We start from the raw sequence: 17313 nt of genomic DNA on the forward strand, positions 1-17313 counted from the left end.
ACACTTCCATGACTTCAGTTCATGAGTTGGAAGATTTTCAATTTTCCCCCCTGATTATTTCATATTTTTGTTGTAATTTCGTGAGAATAAACTATTGACAACCATACAAACATTAAGTTAACATGCTAGTCTATGTGTTGGCGGCAGTTGGTGGATTCATAGCGCTAAATTTTGCGTTTAAGAAGGATCCAAAGCCAGTGAATGGTGTGTACTCTCAACCTGGCAAACTGTACACACTGAAGTATTGGTTCTTCTATTTCCTGTTTAACATTCGTCGTTGGAGAAATGAGCGCGCTAATGCAAGCACTGATGTTGCCGGCTATGGCAGAAAGTCTAGAAACTCTGTCGAAGACATGGAGAAGCCACAGAAGCTGCCCCAAGAACATCCAAAAGTATGTTGGCATCGATGACGATATCGTCGTATCGACGAGTCGATATTGTCTACTCGTATTGATACTGATAGCCGACCACCACATCACATGCAATAAACAATACCCTCGAAAATCAGCCAGTGCCAGTGGGTCATAACAAATGCAGGTTAACGCTGCTGGCTACCACGCAATAGGGCCCGGGTTTGATCCCGGGGAGAACCAAGGATTGAATGAATTTCTGGATGAACCGGCATGGCTTTCAAGGATCTAAAATTCCTGTCCTACAAAACTTTGTGACATGACGCACAGCTAAAAAAATGTCGGAGTCTGTCGGATGAGACAAAAAAACGTGATCCTTTTACCTGAGAGTGTCTACCTCTTGAAATTCCAGGCTGTTGATGCTGTGTACTTCAATGGTGGGAATGCCAATGATGACTTCTTTGTAACAGCAACAGCTAGAAGGCATGATAACCTGGTCCAAACTATTCTTATGTTAAGGGTGAGTAGAACAATCTCTGTATTGAAGCCACCTTCATTTAGATGCTCTCCTTGTTACATTGTAAAAGAGGTAAATTAGTGTGGTTTAACCTGAATTACCAAATACTGACCAATAGAGAAATGTCAGTCCGCTTTGGAGAGAGCCATCTGTAAGGGAAAAGGAAAATTATTTTCTTGATATAGTGATCTGGTTGTCAATTTTAGAGTGGTCCTCTAAAGATCTACTCGTCAAATATTGAATTATCCTGACTACTTTCTGGGCAAAGCGTTTAAGTTAGATAGTCCCACTTGTTTTTAGCCTACGGTTAGGTGTTTGAAGCTGAACTAGATTTCAAAACATTACACCAATCAATTGCAATGTATCTATCATGCGTATCATGTGTTTTGCCCTATATGATTCAGTCATCGTTATCAGGACTTGCAGGCTCACAATGCCAGCAACATCTCGTGAAATAAGACTCTTGAGTATTTTTCAGTTGTCTGATATTGGATTATTTGAGTTGCCATGCCTACCGGACACCAACATTTACGTCAAAGATGGGACCAAGTTTGGAACAGATAACCTAATCATTGAGTGTGTAGAAGCAATGAAAAAATGGAAAATCAAGTACGATGGAAAAATGAGGTAAGTTCAGAGACATGCTGGACCAGAGTATTGGGATTGGCCTATGGTTCACAGTGTGAAGTCCTTGCAGCTGTCATTGTCTTTGAGGCAAAGCGAGGCAGCCACGCAAGACGGAGGCAGTGGAGGGCGATCTGTGCTGGAGATGAAGCCAATAGGCTTAGCTCAAAAGCTGACAAGCTGTCTGTCCTTGGAGTGATGCTTCATTTTAAAAACGACATCTTTTAATGTATTGTGCATATGTCATTCCAGATTCACAAATAAAGATAAAGAAGTGAAAGAAGTGAATGTGAAGTTTGATTTAGACTGGACGGCCACCACACCCTTTTTTGATTTCGACACTGACATGCACTGGAAAACACTCTGTGATGCTATGGCGAGAGAGAAATGGTCGACGGAGTTCTTTGATCAGCTTCGAAGGTAAAAATCCATAGCATAAAAGTTTCAAGAAATTTCTTAAGGATCTGTTGACCTTTCTGAGGTGAAACTTTTTGTCTTTGAGGCTTCAAGCTATTATGAGATGCTCCCTTTGTATTTGATGTTTACAGCCTCGCATGTTGACCTGCCTCTGTCGCATTAGATTTTTACAGTTATTACAGCGGTCTTACATGCTTGTTGTTCACTTTTTACAGTGCCCATCAAACCCATTATGAACAATTTGGCAAGATTGAGGGGACTTTCGATATAGAGGGTGTTGGTGAGAAAACACTTTCTTTTTCTGGTGTGAGGGACCACAGTTATGGTAAGTAGGCCTCAGGTCAAGGTTTTCACCAGAAATTATTTTGAGGGCAATAATCATGGATCTTTCCCCTGTAAATTTTTTCAGTCAGCCATTTTGTTGGATTTATGAATATAAACCCTGTGTCCTTTTCTACTCTTTTTTACTCTTTTTATTTTGAGTTAGTTCAGTGAGGTTGATTTCGAACACTAATACAGAGTTCATTTTGAATCCTGAACACAAAAGCTTGTTGTGTTTCTAGCATGGTGCCATTATTGGAGGAGTGTCTGCGCTTTTGGGCGATAAATACATAAAAAAATGATAATGGTGTCATTTCTACAGGTAATGTGCGCAACTGGTATGACTTGTACCGGTACGCCATGCAGTATCTCACTCTGAGTGATGGCACCTCTATCCTCGTTGGACACATCTGCATGATGCCTACTTTCAAACGGTAAGATTTTCCTCGAGTAGATTTTCTTGACCTGTTAATGACTCCCTGCTGCATGTCTCAATGATGCATTTGCTCAGGAGGAGAAATAGTGCAAGATACTGCTGTATAGGCACTGACGTATACAGTAGAACCTCTATATTAAGGACACCCTCAGGACTGACAAGTGCTGTCCTTAATAGAGTGGTGTCCTGATTAGAGAGGTCAAATTGAATGGAAATAACCAATTTGTGACCAAAACTAGTGTCCTTAATAGAGAGGTTGTCCTTATTAGAGAGGTGTCCGCTTAGAGAGGTTCTACAGAAGTTAAATTTGCTGAGTTGAGGCCTGATCTAATGAAAATCCACAGAAACATTATTTCAAAATTTTGGTAAACACTTCCAGAAGTCTGACATGTTGCACCCCTTGTAGCTAGCGAAGATTAACCGAAGCGACAGTCCAAGGTCTAGTGACGAGTGAATCAGAGCGACAGTGTTGTTTTATTTCTAGACTTATTGTCGGCTACGTAATCCATCCTGATGAGAGAATAGATGTTGTGGAGTCGTGTGACCTTGAACTCTACAAGTGGGGAGAAGACGGTGAAGACCCAGAGGTGTTTGATTTCAACTTCAAAGCAGGTGAGCCGTTTCTAATCTTCAAGAAAAAAGTACAAATTGCAAAAATTTGAAAGACGACCCCTGTTGGTTACATATATACGAAAATAAATTGAGTTAAAGGTTGCCGAGTGTCAGTCTTGTGATTTAGAGTTGGGTGGATCAGGTCACAACTTGGTTTGAAATATTGTAGTATGCTTTAAAGCAGAACCCAGGGACCCTCTTTGGAATAATAACAATCCCCAGAGAAGCAAACACAAGTACGTGCAAGACTTGAAACAAGCTTAATAGAAGCACCAGATACCCTCTAAACCAACCTGTTAATCCAAGCTAGATAAGCAAGGTCATCAAATGCGATTAATAAAACATGGATTATGCCCACTGTCTTGGAAGAGCAAACATTGAGAATGAATGTATAACTAATTGGATTGTGAATGAATAAATCGGTGATTGATTAAGTCATTCTGTTTTCCTGTCTGATTGGTATTCTGTCTATAGAGCGTAACTCTGCACAGGTGCCATTGTAAGCCGTCACTCCTCCATGCCATAGGCGTAGAAAGTGCAACTGGTTGCCTCAGTGAAAGTCTACAGATACTGAAATGTTCAAAGTGGCAGTTCAAAGTTACACTAAGCGGAGTTGGCAGCTGCCACCCCCACCCCCCTCTCAGATCTATCTCCTTCCCCCTCCCCCCTCCCCCGGCCTCAGTTTTCCACTCATCCAACATATGTAAAGTTGGAACATCTTCATTACTTTTAGAATAAGGATTTGCATTTGCAGGTGGCAAGAATTATCACCTTGAATGTCGAAGTTGTTGAAAATGTTCAAAGTGGCATTTCAAAGTTACACTAAGAGTGGGCAGCTGCCACCCCCACCCCCCTCAGATCTATCTCCTTCCCCGCTCCCCCCTCCCCCGGCCTCAGTTTCCCACTTATTCAACATATGTAATGTTAGTACTTCTTCATTACTTTTAGAATAAGGATTTGCATTTGCAGGTGACAAGAATTATCACCTTGAATGTCGACGTCTCGATTCGGTCAGATTCTACATGGGTATTGACTGGTCTGCCCGTATTCATGAGAGGTTCTGCAAGTTTGTGGTGAATGGAGTAGAGGGCTGGGGCATAAGTGAATGGGATTATAGGTTAGTATGACGTAGAGAACCTCTCTTAGTGGACACCCCTCCATTAAGGACAACCTCTCTGTTAACGACACTAGTTTTGGTCCCAAATGGGTTGTTTCCATAGAGAGGTTCTACTGTAATTACATTCCATCTCTATCATATCGAATAGGAGTAATGCCAGGAGTTATTTATTGTCACTCTTGCACAGTTAAGCAACCCACAGACAAGGAATTTTAATCGCTGTGACTTGTGATTGCATGTGACAAAATATGGTCGTTTCTGGCTGACTCGTTCTTGGATATTGAGCTTGAGTTAATCTCTCCTTTCCTAAATTGATTCCTTCGACGTCATAAATCATGAAAATGTTCCATAAATAGTAAATAAACCATACCAAAGCCTCCCTTCTAGGAGGTGCTGCCAGCTATATTCTGAATTGGAACTATTCTTTTGCAGGAGAGATGGAGGCAACCCAAACCTGAAACCGAAGGAATAGTTTGGAGACTTGGCAATAAGATGGGTGTAACTAGTCGAGAGATAAATGATCAAACGGTGTACTGCGAACTTTTTCATATTTGAATATTTCAGATGCAAAAGGCACTAGATCCACACCAGATCTAACTTTTCTGGTGTGACTTAAACGTTTTTGCCTTAAAAGTGGCATGTCAATAGATGATTTTTGATAGGATTATATGAGTTTTGCATTGGAAGGATTTGGTGTTCAGATTTGGGGTACTCTCTTAGAATTGTTAGCGGAAACAGGGTCACAATAGTAAAGGGTTGTAGTAAATGATTGAAATCCCTGGACAATATTGCACAGTGCTGGTAAACAGTTACAAAAACGAAGTGACATAATGTAGAACTTGTTTGTGGCATTGCGCATGTGCTCCAATCATGTCACGAACATGTCATCGAGGGGCCAAGTGAAGGCAGGAATGTGCCTGTGGTAGGATGCCTTCCTTGTTAAGGTTTTAGCAACTGTTGTGCCGTGTTGTGGCTGAGTTCCTGGTTCCTTGTTGATAGAATTAATAATGTGAACTTGATATGTTCATAGCTTCCGGGACCATAGTTTTATAAAGAAATGAAGTAGTTTATTGAAAGAAAGTTTTCCAATGAAGGAAGCTGGTACTCCAGATCATGACTGTGTCGATTGGCCGGTACTTCTTTTTTGTGTTTGTTTAGCAGTGTACTTGTACTGGCACTTGATAAATTTAAATATAGAATAATTTATGTATAAATAAATGTAAATGGTGCTATTATCAAACAGTATTTTATATATCTATAAAAAATCAAACATCTGTTGCTCTTTTCTAGCCCTGTGCATTGTTGATGATAATTTCTGTTGCTAATCTCCTCTGGAGACAAAATTATGTTTGTTTTCGTCTTTCTGCTACTGTGAGATTTTCAATAAGCAATGTGCATTTATCGCTCTAAAAAAGCATTGATATTCGAAAAACAAATTTATTCCTAGGCCTGTGCAATTAAATTCACACTTGTAATTGAAGTGTTGTCATGTGCCATTGTTCGTATTGTATTTCTGCAAACTCAGAGTTTGTTTTATTGATTGAGGTTTTTATCAGTAAGTATCAAGCTGGAAGTCTCTCAAACTCATATCTTGTAACAAACAATTCACTTAATTGTCCAAGGTTGGAAATGCAAAACAAAATCAATTCTCTAATGTTTAGCCCAGCATTAAAAGGTAGCTGCGCAAATTACATGTCCCACATCAAACCATAAAAAACAATGATTTCTTCCCTATTCTAATGAGAATATGGCATGGTGTTTTCCAAATGACTATGTTCGAAAACTTTTTAATCTGTGAGACTGTTTCACTGCCTGTGACTTTTATGCGGGTTGCAAAATATTCAAGCAAATTTCCCTTTAATCATCACGATATTGAATTTGATATAAAGTATAGAATATAAGTACATGTAGAGAAGTGATTTATAATGCGAACATCTGTGATGGTATTCCAACGATACGGGTGTTTTATCAACAGCAGCAGTATTGATATCAAATTCAGGCACACAATCATTGATTTACACTCATGATTAAGAGATATTAAAAAAATGTATTAAAATTATGAAAATGAGTTGGGTTATTTTTTGAATCTGGTAGAATGACATGTGCTGCCTTGTCTGCTTGTGTTTGACTTCACAAATAGAAAAGTGAACAGACCTGAAAAACTGCTGTTCACAATCCTCACCTTTGCAGTTCCCTGCTCGTAATAACATAAGGCCAGGTGCATATAAAATTTATGTTTCTCGACCCCGACTGCCCAAACTTTGGCCGTTGTCTAAAACAACTTTGAAGGACGAAGCATCTACTGTCCAGACACATCCAGGCAGTTGGGACACATTTAGGACGACAGCTTCATTGAAATATAATTGTTGAGCATGGCTTGTGTCTTCCCTGACAAAGCCAGTCATAGTGATTTTATATGCATGGAGGATATCCTCACTAAAATCTTTGATAGTGACTCCACTGTTTTGTCACAACCAATGAAAGCCTGGCCTATGGCGATCCTCAACATAACTTCAGAAACACCAATCATTGTTTTATGCACAGATCATCAGGGATTTCATTGAGGACATCATTCCCTACTTGGTGTCATTACCGGTTAGGGTGCTGCCATGTCTCAGAAAGACAAAGTCACAACCAGTGGGTAAGGACCGGGGACTAAATGACAGACGGAAGGTCAAAGTGACGTCAATTTGAACTCGGCGGTTTCCGTGGATTTTTACGGAACTGGACGAAGCCGGCGCAAGAAATTTTCCATGATGTAATTGTAACGGGAATTCTGATTGGACAATTTTGGAGGTGTGTTACCACCCAACCAATAAAAAACGTCGAAACAGCCGGCTTTCGAGCTAGCGGGATTAGTGTGTCGTTTGTATGGAATGCATGACATGTCTATGTATGATGCTAAGGAGTTGAAAAAGTAAACCGATTCAGAGTGAAATTCTCATCAGCGGTTTAAATATAGGACTTGTACATCACCTGCAGTAGACACGAACTGTAAACTTTTCATTGTCATCTCCATGGATCGTTGTAAAGTGGCGTAAATAATCGTGCAAATCATTATCATAATCGAGATTTTTCCAAATCGAGTCTGGGGGCTGAGACTGTGCTGGTGCTGAGTCTGTAGTGTATGCATCTGCAGGACAGTGTATGTGTTGTGCATTTCAGTACATTTGTACAGTGGTGAGGCCTGTCAACCTTCGTCCGTAAAGCCCTTTCAATTCGATGCATATGAACACATTTCTTTTCTCTAGTCCTTGACTTTTATTTCTGAATCAAGCGATTGAATAGTAGTAGGGCCTATTGCTAACCTATGCCAACTTTATGCTGCTATGCTGGTAGAAAACCCTCTGTTGATGGCCGACGAAGACCAGCAACCATTCCGTGACGAAGAGTCCCTCCGTTTTTTCTTTGGCTTGTCTAGTCGAGATGTGGCTACAAGGTCCCAGGCTCTTGATGTGATAACACAGACATTTGAACATTGGCTTGATGGCTATGGCAGTCCCACAAGAGAACACAGCCTATCTGACAATTGTAACGATTTGCCAAATAAGGATATAAAAAAGGGACAATCACTAGTTGTTGAACAGTTACCGGAATTATTGCGGTTATCACTTACTTGTCCGTTCAGTGATGTACGCGAACGTTGCAGTAGTCTCCTGATTCGATTTGAGGTGAGTTTCAGTCTCCCTGCGGTCTTATCAATTTGTTTATTTTTTTGGGGTCTTTTAGGTTAGAATAGTGGGTCAAATTAGGTTATGAATGATAAAAGCCAGTCCATTTTGTAGAGTGCAATACTAATTGAATACATAGCCTCAAGCAACGTCTTGAATGAAATGAAAGTAGTTTTTGCAACACTGTGTTGCCTCATCAGACAAGAAGTCCACATTCTTTATAAAAATTGGTCTTATCTTTGGTGGATTTTGTTATTGAGGTGAAAATACCAAACGGCCTGATGTCATGATGTTGCCGATGTTACCTGGCTCATTATGAATTTAAAAGCTTTGTCTAGAGACCATGTAGACTGCTGCTATTGCTATGCTTGCGGTATGCTAGCAGTACATTCACCAGTGGGAAATTCCATTCTGAACAAAGGGGGTGTGTCCAATACTTATGCAGGCACAACATTTTATTCATTATACCTTCAATTCATGTTTTTTCTAGAAATCTGTAGTGTGATATCAGGAATTAATTGCAAAAATGCAAGGCAAGTTTAATAGTAAGGTGGTGTTTCTCTTTGCATGATATGACATGTAAATGGTATTTGAATAATTACCAAAGACAGTTCAAAGTACAGGCCCTACAATGTACCTAAGTGCGACATGACAGTTCAGTCAAGGCATTCGGCGCTAACCTGATTTGCTCGATTGGGTTCAAGCTGTTAAAAAAGTCTAAATACAGTAAATCGAAATGAAGGGTGACCACCTCATCTTGCTCTAGCCAGGGAACCCCTTTTTACCCCTTTGTGTTGAATGTATCTTCAACTAGATCATAGTTATAGATGTCCTCTTACATTACTACTGCATGTATACCGTGTTCCGGACCTGCAATGTTTACAACCTACAAGTACACTTAGACCCATAACTAAAGACTATCTCATGAAACATGAAAATATGATCTCTCTGCCTCTTTTTTGCAGGAACGTGGAATAAGGTTGCCTCGTACTGTCAAGACAGAACCCACATCGTTTGTCCCTGAATCGGAGGTAAGAATCTCTTGATAGAAAAAATCCACCACAAGTACTGGAGCCTAAGAATATTGGTGAATAGGAAGGCGTTATAATGTGGTACTGGTACACCTGAAATTTCCCTGGTATTGCCTGAGCTTTTTGTGCAGATGAGTTTTTTACAAGTCTGACATACAGTACACTATTCAGTCTTAGAGAGAGAAGCCTAATTAGAATCATCACTACGCTGATCATTAGTGTGCAAGTTGCATCTTTGTCGCAAGGCTTTCATGTATCACCAGTGTTGTCTGTAAAGACTGAAGACTCTGTGCAGTATGGAAAACTAGATGGTAAGAAAAAGAGGTATATATTATTTATCACACATATTATTCTATTGACTATTGATTGATGTTCATGTAAATGTCAGTCTCTACATCTATATAGCCTGGCTTGACAGTTCCATTTTTATACATGGTAATGATCAGTGAAAGACTTCAAATGATGATTGACTACCACCCTTGTTTAGCATTCTCATTTTGCAGTTGCAGAGACGTCTTAGTCTATGCCCACACTGTCAAGAAACTATTCTGTTTTTGTCTGGCCTTTGTAGTGCATACATGGGATAGTGATGCGCAGAGGTCAATTTCCACATTGCCAAGAAACTAGACTTTATTTGTATGGCCTTTTAAGTGTTGCAGACTGCTTCATAATGTTTACAAGTCTATTCCCTCACTCTCAAGAAACATTTGTTTGACCTTTCTAATCTACATCAGTACATGTAACTGATCATGAATTATGCCATTTCCATTGCATAAATATAGCAATGTACTTTGTGTGCCTCGCCATGGCGAAAATAGCAGGTGGACTTGGTTTCTGAATGTTCTATGGAAGCCATTGCAATGGATTGATCTATGGTAATGTATGCGAGACTTATAAAAAAGTGACTGGTTGGTGCAGGATGATGTCACTGTCAGATGTAAATAGGGTGTGGGGACGTCTGCTCCGTTTTGGCGGCAGTCCATACATGGACTTGATGCGAGCATGTGTTCGCTTAAAGTAGCTGACAATGCTGCATGATGCAACTTGACCATTCTCTCGTTTCTTAAAACATCTTGATCGAAGTAAATGATATTGTTATTTACTCTTTTCTATGGCTGAGAACTGAGAACAAGTTAGATTTTAATTCAGTTTTGTCCAGGTTGGCAGCAAAATCTCCGTACATGTAGGTTATCTAACAAAAATATTCAGAATAAAACCTGCCCTCATTTACAAAAAAAAAATTATCCAGGATTCGTTATTCTACAGACCCAATAGACATGATAGATGTCATATCTATTCATTGTTGATTTATTGTTGCCACACTCACAAACACACCTCCCGGCTCATCCAATCAGATCGAACAGATGAGACACACCACAACTGTGGCCAATGAGATTTTGACATTGGATTTGGTCCAAGGTTACAAGTACACGTGGACTGGAAACAACACTTGTGACGCTCATAAATAACATGATTTTTTTATCGCTTGTTGCAAATTCGCTACATTCTGGAACCGGTATTGAACCAGAACGCGGGATGTAGGTTTCGGGAAATTTCCATTTTGCAATTACCTGAAGTAAGACTGCCTCTGAAGTAACAGTACATTGTAAACTTTTGTTTACCTCATACTCTCGAGCTAGACCGGCCCTGTAGCAGTACCAGTCAAAGTTCAATTATTACCATTCACCAATTCTCAGTCCAATCTCCATCTAGAAATAATTTTTTTTGAGATGTCTTATTTCCATTTAAGGTCTTTTGCAACTCTCCTTCTCTTTGACAAAAAGCCGGTGGTCAAATTAAGGCTGAATATAGCGGGTGTAGTCAAACAGATATGTAATCAATCTGATCATTTCTTTTAGCTTAAAAAAACAATGTGAAAATCTGGCCTAGTAGCACCGAACTCTGTGGTTTGACTTTGACATCAAATCGATGCATGAATCACTATCTTGTCCCTGTTTCATTTTGGTGACATCATCACATAATTATTTGTGGTTTATTGACGTCAATCTATTGTTTATGATCTAATTGGTCCAATTGTTTGTAAGTGACAAATTTATATCTTCAAAGTCAAGGTCTATCACTCTATGAACTGTGGAAAATTATATGTAGAGATTATTCAAACCAATCAAGGTGTCCAGTTTGGATTTTCCGGTGTTTTGGATTTTAAAATTCGATAACTTTGTAAATGTTATATTTGTGCCTTTGCTGGTTTTGTGTCATTATTGAATATTCAAGATGCATGGAATACAACGGGGAGTAAGATCTTGTTTGAAAACTATAAATGAGTTATTTGGGGTGAGTGGTACAGTTTTGAGTTGGCCATCATCGGAAAGTTGGTGTGCTTGGCTGATTTACTGTACGTGTGGTCCTTCGCCAAGCTTTTGCCTTCAATTGGCTCCATTTCTTCCTTGTCAGTATAAATCAAAGATAAATATTTTTCTGAACTCAGATCGTACCAGAGCCACCATCTTCATATAAAAACACTCAATGTTCCAAACCAGAAGAACTTTTAAAAATGAAAGCAAAAATGCTCAAATGTTTCTTTTCCAATTCTAACAAAAAGGGATGGGGGGGGGGTTCTGCTTGCTTTGATTTAAGGAATTAATACCGAGCTGGCGGTCATTGGTTGTATAATCAAGACCGCTCGGGTAGACCGAAAATGCAGTCCAAAACCCGAGGCGCTTCGCCGAGGGTTTTGGACGTAATTTGAGGTCTACCCGAGCGGTCTTGATTATACAACCAATGACCGACAGCGAGGTATTAATTTCTATTCTAAAAGGTTTCAAAATTAAACAAATTAAATACGATTTGAAAGGTATATATGTTCCGTTTTCGTCAAAGAATGATCCAGCCTGGTGTCCGGAACTCCGCCATATTGTTGCTTGTGAAGATGACGTCAATTTTATACCTACCCAGGCGGTCATTGGTTACGATACCAAGACCGCTCCGATCAAAACGAGGCGTAATGTATTTTGTATTAGAAACAATGATATACTGTGACTAAGGCCTTTTAGAATATTGCTTTCAAAGTAACTTCTGGCCAACGATAATAAATTATCTTTTGTAAAGCAGATTTCGAGTTCTGCTGTGGACCCGATTCATTAAAAAAAGGCACCAAGGCAAAAAGTATGAAAGAATGGCAAAGTTATTGTGAAAGAATGTTGACCATATTCTGTTTTTGTTTGTTTCAGGTTCAGCCAGTAGATTGTGATGATGAAGAGGTAAGATATAGTATTACAGTAAAACCTCTCTATTAAGGACAACCATGGGATTGTCCTTAATAGAGAGGTGTCCTGATTAGAGAGGTCAAATTGAATGGAAACAATCAATTTGGGACCAAAACTGGTGTCCTTATAAGAGAGGTTGTCCTTAATAGAGCATATTCTTGTTCTTTTCTTCTTTTGCTTATACTAAAGTTATGGTGTTTGGTTATTTTCAAAGATATTTATTGATTTGAAATTTAACTTAAGTTGCGTGTTATTCTTTTAACGACCCTGCCTCGTTGTCTCTATCCCCTTTTAAGGTGTATCGTATACTCTAAATCTTCAAACACAATAACCTTGGTGGTCACGAAGCGGGTAGTGGGACCTCACCATCACTGCCTAAATTGAACCCTGATTATCTCCTATCAAAGTAATCGAACGGTAGGCTTTATTTCCCATTTCATATCTCGGCCAACCGGAAAAATTTTAAAGTTCCGTTCTGGTGTAGCCCTCGACAAAATATGGGCCAGCACTGCGGATATTTTCATTGAGCTTAATTACATTGGATCAAATTCAAATCCCCAGGGCTGGATTACCATGCATAAATCAATACTGAACAGCTCACTGGGTTTCTGAAAGCCAGTTGACCCAGTGTCGTGTTATGCCCCTAAGGCTTTTAATGTCTAATCTGCACTTTGGCCTATAGGCCTAGTATAGTTTTATGGGCCTCCTCATCTTGTGACGATTCCTTCTCTGAATTGTCATCACTGGTGACATTGTTATATCAATACAGAGTTTGGTAAGCAGCCAGTTTGTAAACAATCATCAACTTATTTGTTAAAGAAAGTATGAACTGTCAGTGATATCAGCTTTGAGCCTTTGTTGTTGGTTCATTTACAGTTACGCTATGTAGGACACACACAGTTTTCATCTCACTCAAAACTGGCTGAAGGGTGAGTGGTAATTTGATCTGTATGAAATGCTGGATTGATTAATGAGAAATTGGCCAATCAAGGAAATAATAGCTGGTATTATCGTCAAGTCTGTTTTCGTTAATTGCATGTACCATAACGGTAGGCCAACAACTGTTAGCTACAAATTACAGTAGAACCTCTCTATAAAGGACACCCACGTGACTGAAAAGTGCTGTCCTTAATAGAGAGGTGTCCTGATTAGAGAGGTCAAATTCCATGCATACAACCAATTTTGAACCAAAACTTGTGTCCTTAATGGAGAGGTTGTCCTTAATAAAGAGGTGTCTGTTAACGGAGGTTCCACTGTACTATATCAGCTATGAAGCTGTATTCAAACAGTTAATATAAATAAATGAATTGTCCTATACTCACTGAACATACCACTGCAATTTTGTGCTCTCTGTCCATGATCTTGGCATTTCAACTAACATGTTTTATTAGGTTATTTTCTTTCACTCCATCTTGTTATCACAATAGCTGAATAAGTTGTGGCCAATTTCAAATTCCCAGTTTTAAAATTGTTTCGCAAGTTCTGTGAACAAGGATAAGGGCATGAGTTGATCAGTATTGCCTACATATACCATGGGACTTAGTGTCTTCTTTCTATTAATTGGTTAGATTTGTCCGAGTATTAGTGGGCCCGAGACGATTGGGAACCAGTCTCATCGATTGAGGTAATGCTAATAGGGGCTGGTTTTGCTGATATCCACACTGCATGATGATCTCCCGACTCCCACCCCATAATCCCCGCTGGAGATAATACAATTATTGTAAGAGGAACATGAAGTCTCTTTCTATGTCAAGATGCAGTTCTGTTCAGCCTCACTGTGACTTCCTCAGAAGCCAGTAATCCAAGCACTCGCTGGGATGTGGTGCAATGAGGAATTAGCTTACTTGAGTAGGACTAACTGTGGGGATGGGTAGGGGGGTATTACAATTAGTGGCATACTCCTCTGAAAGAAAATTGAAGAACTCGGTCAATGTTTGCAAGACCAACACCTTCATGCCAGCCTGGCCTTAATTGACTTGACATAAACTGTTTTGATAAAAACAAGCAATGGCTGACAGTGATATAATGGATTTTACTATTTACACATTAGGCCGACTCCTGTTCGATGACCTGATCAGGTCACTGTGGTAATCGTATCATTGGGGCACGCACGTCAATAGCCGTTTATGATAATCCGCGGGGATCGGGTGGATCGTGTGAACGGCTGGGAATGCACTTTACCATTTATCATATTCCTACTTGCTGATGCTATTTGCCATCAGCAATACTTGGAGATCTCTCCACCAGCTCTTGGTCGATACAATTAGTTTAATGTGTGTGTGATGCGTTTTATGTCCTGATGAGGTCACTGTGAAATGTTTTCGTATAAATCAGTATTCTTGCCGACAAGTCCTAATAACGGAGTTCCATCTGTTGGCAGAAGGTCAGGCACTGTGTCTCGATCAACTAATGACACTCGAAAAACCTGAAGTTCTGTTCAGGATACATTAGTTATGTTACTGTGTACACAATTATCGACCATGGTGGAATGATTACACGCCAGGCCACCGTTATTGGGCATTGCATTGTGGTCAGGAGGGCTCTTCAGAGTGTAAACTCTATTAGGTTTGGGTTCGAGGAGCCAGTGCGAACTCCTTGTGGTATATAGGTCTGTTGACTCTCAGAATGAGATGCATATGAATTTTTTGTGGTTTTTTTACAACGACAGGTCGGGCGGGGGTGTTCATCAAAGGCCAGACTCAAAAGGGTTCCCCTGCCAACTTTCTCCTGAAAGGAGTCTACTTTTTTTATCCAAAAAATCATAATTTACCCCACCACAGATGTCATTGACAAGCATCTGAATATTGCTTTAGATGGAGAGCATGGTATCGCCCTCAAAATGATGCTATCTTTATGGAAATCATCCTACTCTTGAGAATGTATCAAAACCTTCTTTCAGTGCATTAGATATGAAGTTTAGAATAACTCATTAACGTTGTCAGTTTTCAGATGTTGCCATAAAGTTGTCATCAGACAAGTCTTGAAAACGGCAGACGCGTTAATTTACACCCTAATGCTTCATTTGGAGTCTCTGTGCATTCTCATCATGAAATATTTCCAATACTTTGCGGATGATGATACAGTCTTGTGTGCTCTTGAGGCTGGGAGATGCGTTGGTGATGTCAGGTGCTAAGTACCTGAAAGACTGAGTCCTGCTTCGGCAGTGCTGGGGATTTGCCGTTTCGTAAAATGATTTGCTTTGACATGTCTAAAATCTAAGGATTTCCGAATGTCCGAAAAATTGTGGTTTGGCTTGTTTAATTCAATGCTTGAAGTTGAATATTGCTGACCACTTGCCACTGGTCAAGGTCATAAGGTCAAAAGTCAAGGTCAAATGATTGCCAACTTTTCATTTGCCTGTGACTCCTGCCTTCATGGGCATCCATTTCATCCAAAATATTCTGTTTTACACCTCAGATTTCAGTCCACAGTTATTGATTTAAAACAATCATGGGTATGTTCCAGGCTCTTGATAGTCTATGGCATGTACATGTATCAATGGTATTCTGTCAAAGGATAATTCTGTCATTGAAATCAGGGGATGGTGATGCTAACTGATTTAGGCTGCGAAAAAGCAGCATTCAGGTAGGCTACGTGTAGCACTGCCACACCGTGGTTGGATGCTTGGGGAGTATTGATCAGGCTGCCACAAAGATATCCCTGGTACTGATGCCACGCAGGCAGCTATAAACATTGCCATGACTGGTAAGGTGAAGGTATTTTAGGCTATGAGGTATCCAGTATAATATAGCCTGATAGTTGACCCCCTGGGAACAGATGTAAAGCGAGAGAAAACCCTTTTCACTAGGTTGAACAATATCTATGAGACAAAGTTGTCTGTGCAAACTAGTAAACTTATAAAGGGTCTTCATTTCCTTAGTCTACCTTTCTGCAAATTACCTTGATCCCCTGTGAAATCAGTATTTTTCATTCTTCAACGTAGCTCATGCACTTGGAGGTGATATTTTCTTCCTCCAGGGTCAAAGGCATGATGAGCGTATCTGCGTCTACAGTTAGGCACCAATTGAGTGTATTGGCCTAGTGACTTTGTCTTTGGCCAGAGGTAATATTCAATTGCAAGCTATTCACGCTTTTCGATTTTGCTTTTGCTTGCCCCCCTCCCTTATTTACTATAGCCTGACCTGACAATTAAGTCACTGCAACATATTATTGTCTTACATTACAATTGCAGGTATAAATGTGCGCAGAAATAATGAGCAAATTTGCAATAAAATGTCTAGCATCCTTCCTCAGACAAGCTCTTAGCTGCACTTTAATAGAACAGGTAGTTGGCCAGGTAATAAACCACGTTACCAGCTGAAGAGATCTGGTGAGCGGGAAGAGATAGCCATGCAACATTGAGATCCAGACGAAGTTTTAAACGTTACATTTTTGCAGCCCATTTCTGAGATTCCACCTGAGAAAATAGGTAACTGATGGAACCATCTTTTGGCACCTTTGACCCAACCTTTTGAGGTTTGTGTTCACTTAAGATGAAAAAGCTCTGGTTTCTTTGGCCTGGCATCCAGGCCGCGAAATACGAAAGATACTTTGCATAGCTGTTTTCAGCCCCCTGGAGTTGCTAGAAATCAAATTCAAATCATATGTTCGGACTTCCTTAGGTTTTTCCATTGAAATTATAATTATACCATGAATCTTAATATTTCAATCTTTACCTTCTGAGTCATTTCTAGATTTGTCATCTGTTGAATGCTCTTGTGATTGTTTATCAGGAGCTTTTATCACATTGACATTGTCAGGGTTTCAAGATATGGTTCCGAGAAATACTTGAACTCAAGTATTTGGGGATCTGTCCTATTCTTATTTGAAGAGTGTGGAGGAGGACGAGAATTTGATCCATGTACTCAGCCGACTTGTCTCAATCGTGAAATTGATATCATCGAAATTCTCATTAATCTGAGTGAGGGGGCGCTGGTGAGGTTCCATTTTAGACTGCATTCCTATATCTGAGTGCCGTGCTTTTTATGAC

At 39.8% G+C, this 17313-nt stretch overlaps 2 protein-coding genes across 3 annotated transcripts in view; both read left to right on the forward strand.

Annotated features, from left to right (window-relative positions):
- Window positions 1-18: 18 nt before the first annotated feature.
- LOC135488020 (uncharacterized) lies at window positions 19-6423 on the forward strand. Its single transcript, XM_064772382.1, has 9 exons — window positions 19-392; window positions 763-870; window positions 1346-1494; window positions 1744-1911; window positions 2124-2233; window positions 2552-2663; window positions 3150-3277; window positions 4247-4394; window positions 4827-6423. Exons 1-9 carry the CDS (start codon window positions 123-125, stop codon window positions 4864-4866), a joined length of 1233 nt encoding a protein of 410 aa, XP_064628452.1. The 5' UTR covers window positions 19-122; the 3' UTR covers window positions 4867-6423.
- Window positions 6424-7273: 850 nt separating this feature from the next.
- LOC135488427 (sestrin-1-like) overlaps window positions 7274-17313 on the forward strand; it is a 44603-nt gene continuing 34563 nt past the window's right edge. The window contains exons 1-3 of one of the 2 annotated variants that reach the window (XM_064773034.1): window positions 7274-8065; window positions 9031-9096; window positions 12288-12317. In XM_064773034.1, coding sequence (XP_064629104.1) covers window positions 7724-8065; window positions 9031-9096; window positions 12288-12317 — 438 coding nt within the window. In that variant the 5' untranslated portion in view covers window positions 7274-7723. Of the gene's footprint in view, window positions 8066-9030; window positions 9097-11241; window positions 11392-12287; window positions 12318-17313 lie in introns of those variants that run through there. The other variant, XM_064773035.1, reaches the window with a different exon arrangement.

The sequence above is a fragment of the Lineus longissimus genome, chromosome 5 (assembly GCF_910592395.1).
Source record: "Lineus longissimus chromosome 5, tnLinLong1.2, whole genome shotgun sequence".
Taxonomy (NCBI): domain Eukaryota; kingdom Metazoa; phylum Nemertea; class Pilidiophora; order Heteronemertea; family Lineidae; genus Lineus; species Lineus longissimus.

Bases quoted from the DNA above. Each gene is read 5' to 3' on its own strand.
- LOC135488020 (XM_064772382.1), top strand. From the start codon at position 123: ATGCTAGTCTATGTGTTGGCGGCAGTTGGTGGATTCATAGCGCTAAAT. The intron at 393-762 runs GTATGTTGGCAT...TTGAAATTCCAG, and splicing joins TGCCCCAAGAACATCCAAAA to GCTGTTGATGCTGTGTACTT. The intron at 2,234-2,551 runs GTAAGTAGGCCT...TCATTTCTACAG, and splicing joins TGTGAGGGACCACAGTTATG to GTAATGTGCGCAACTGGTAT.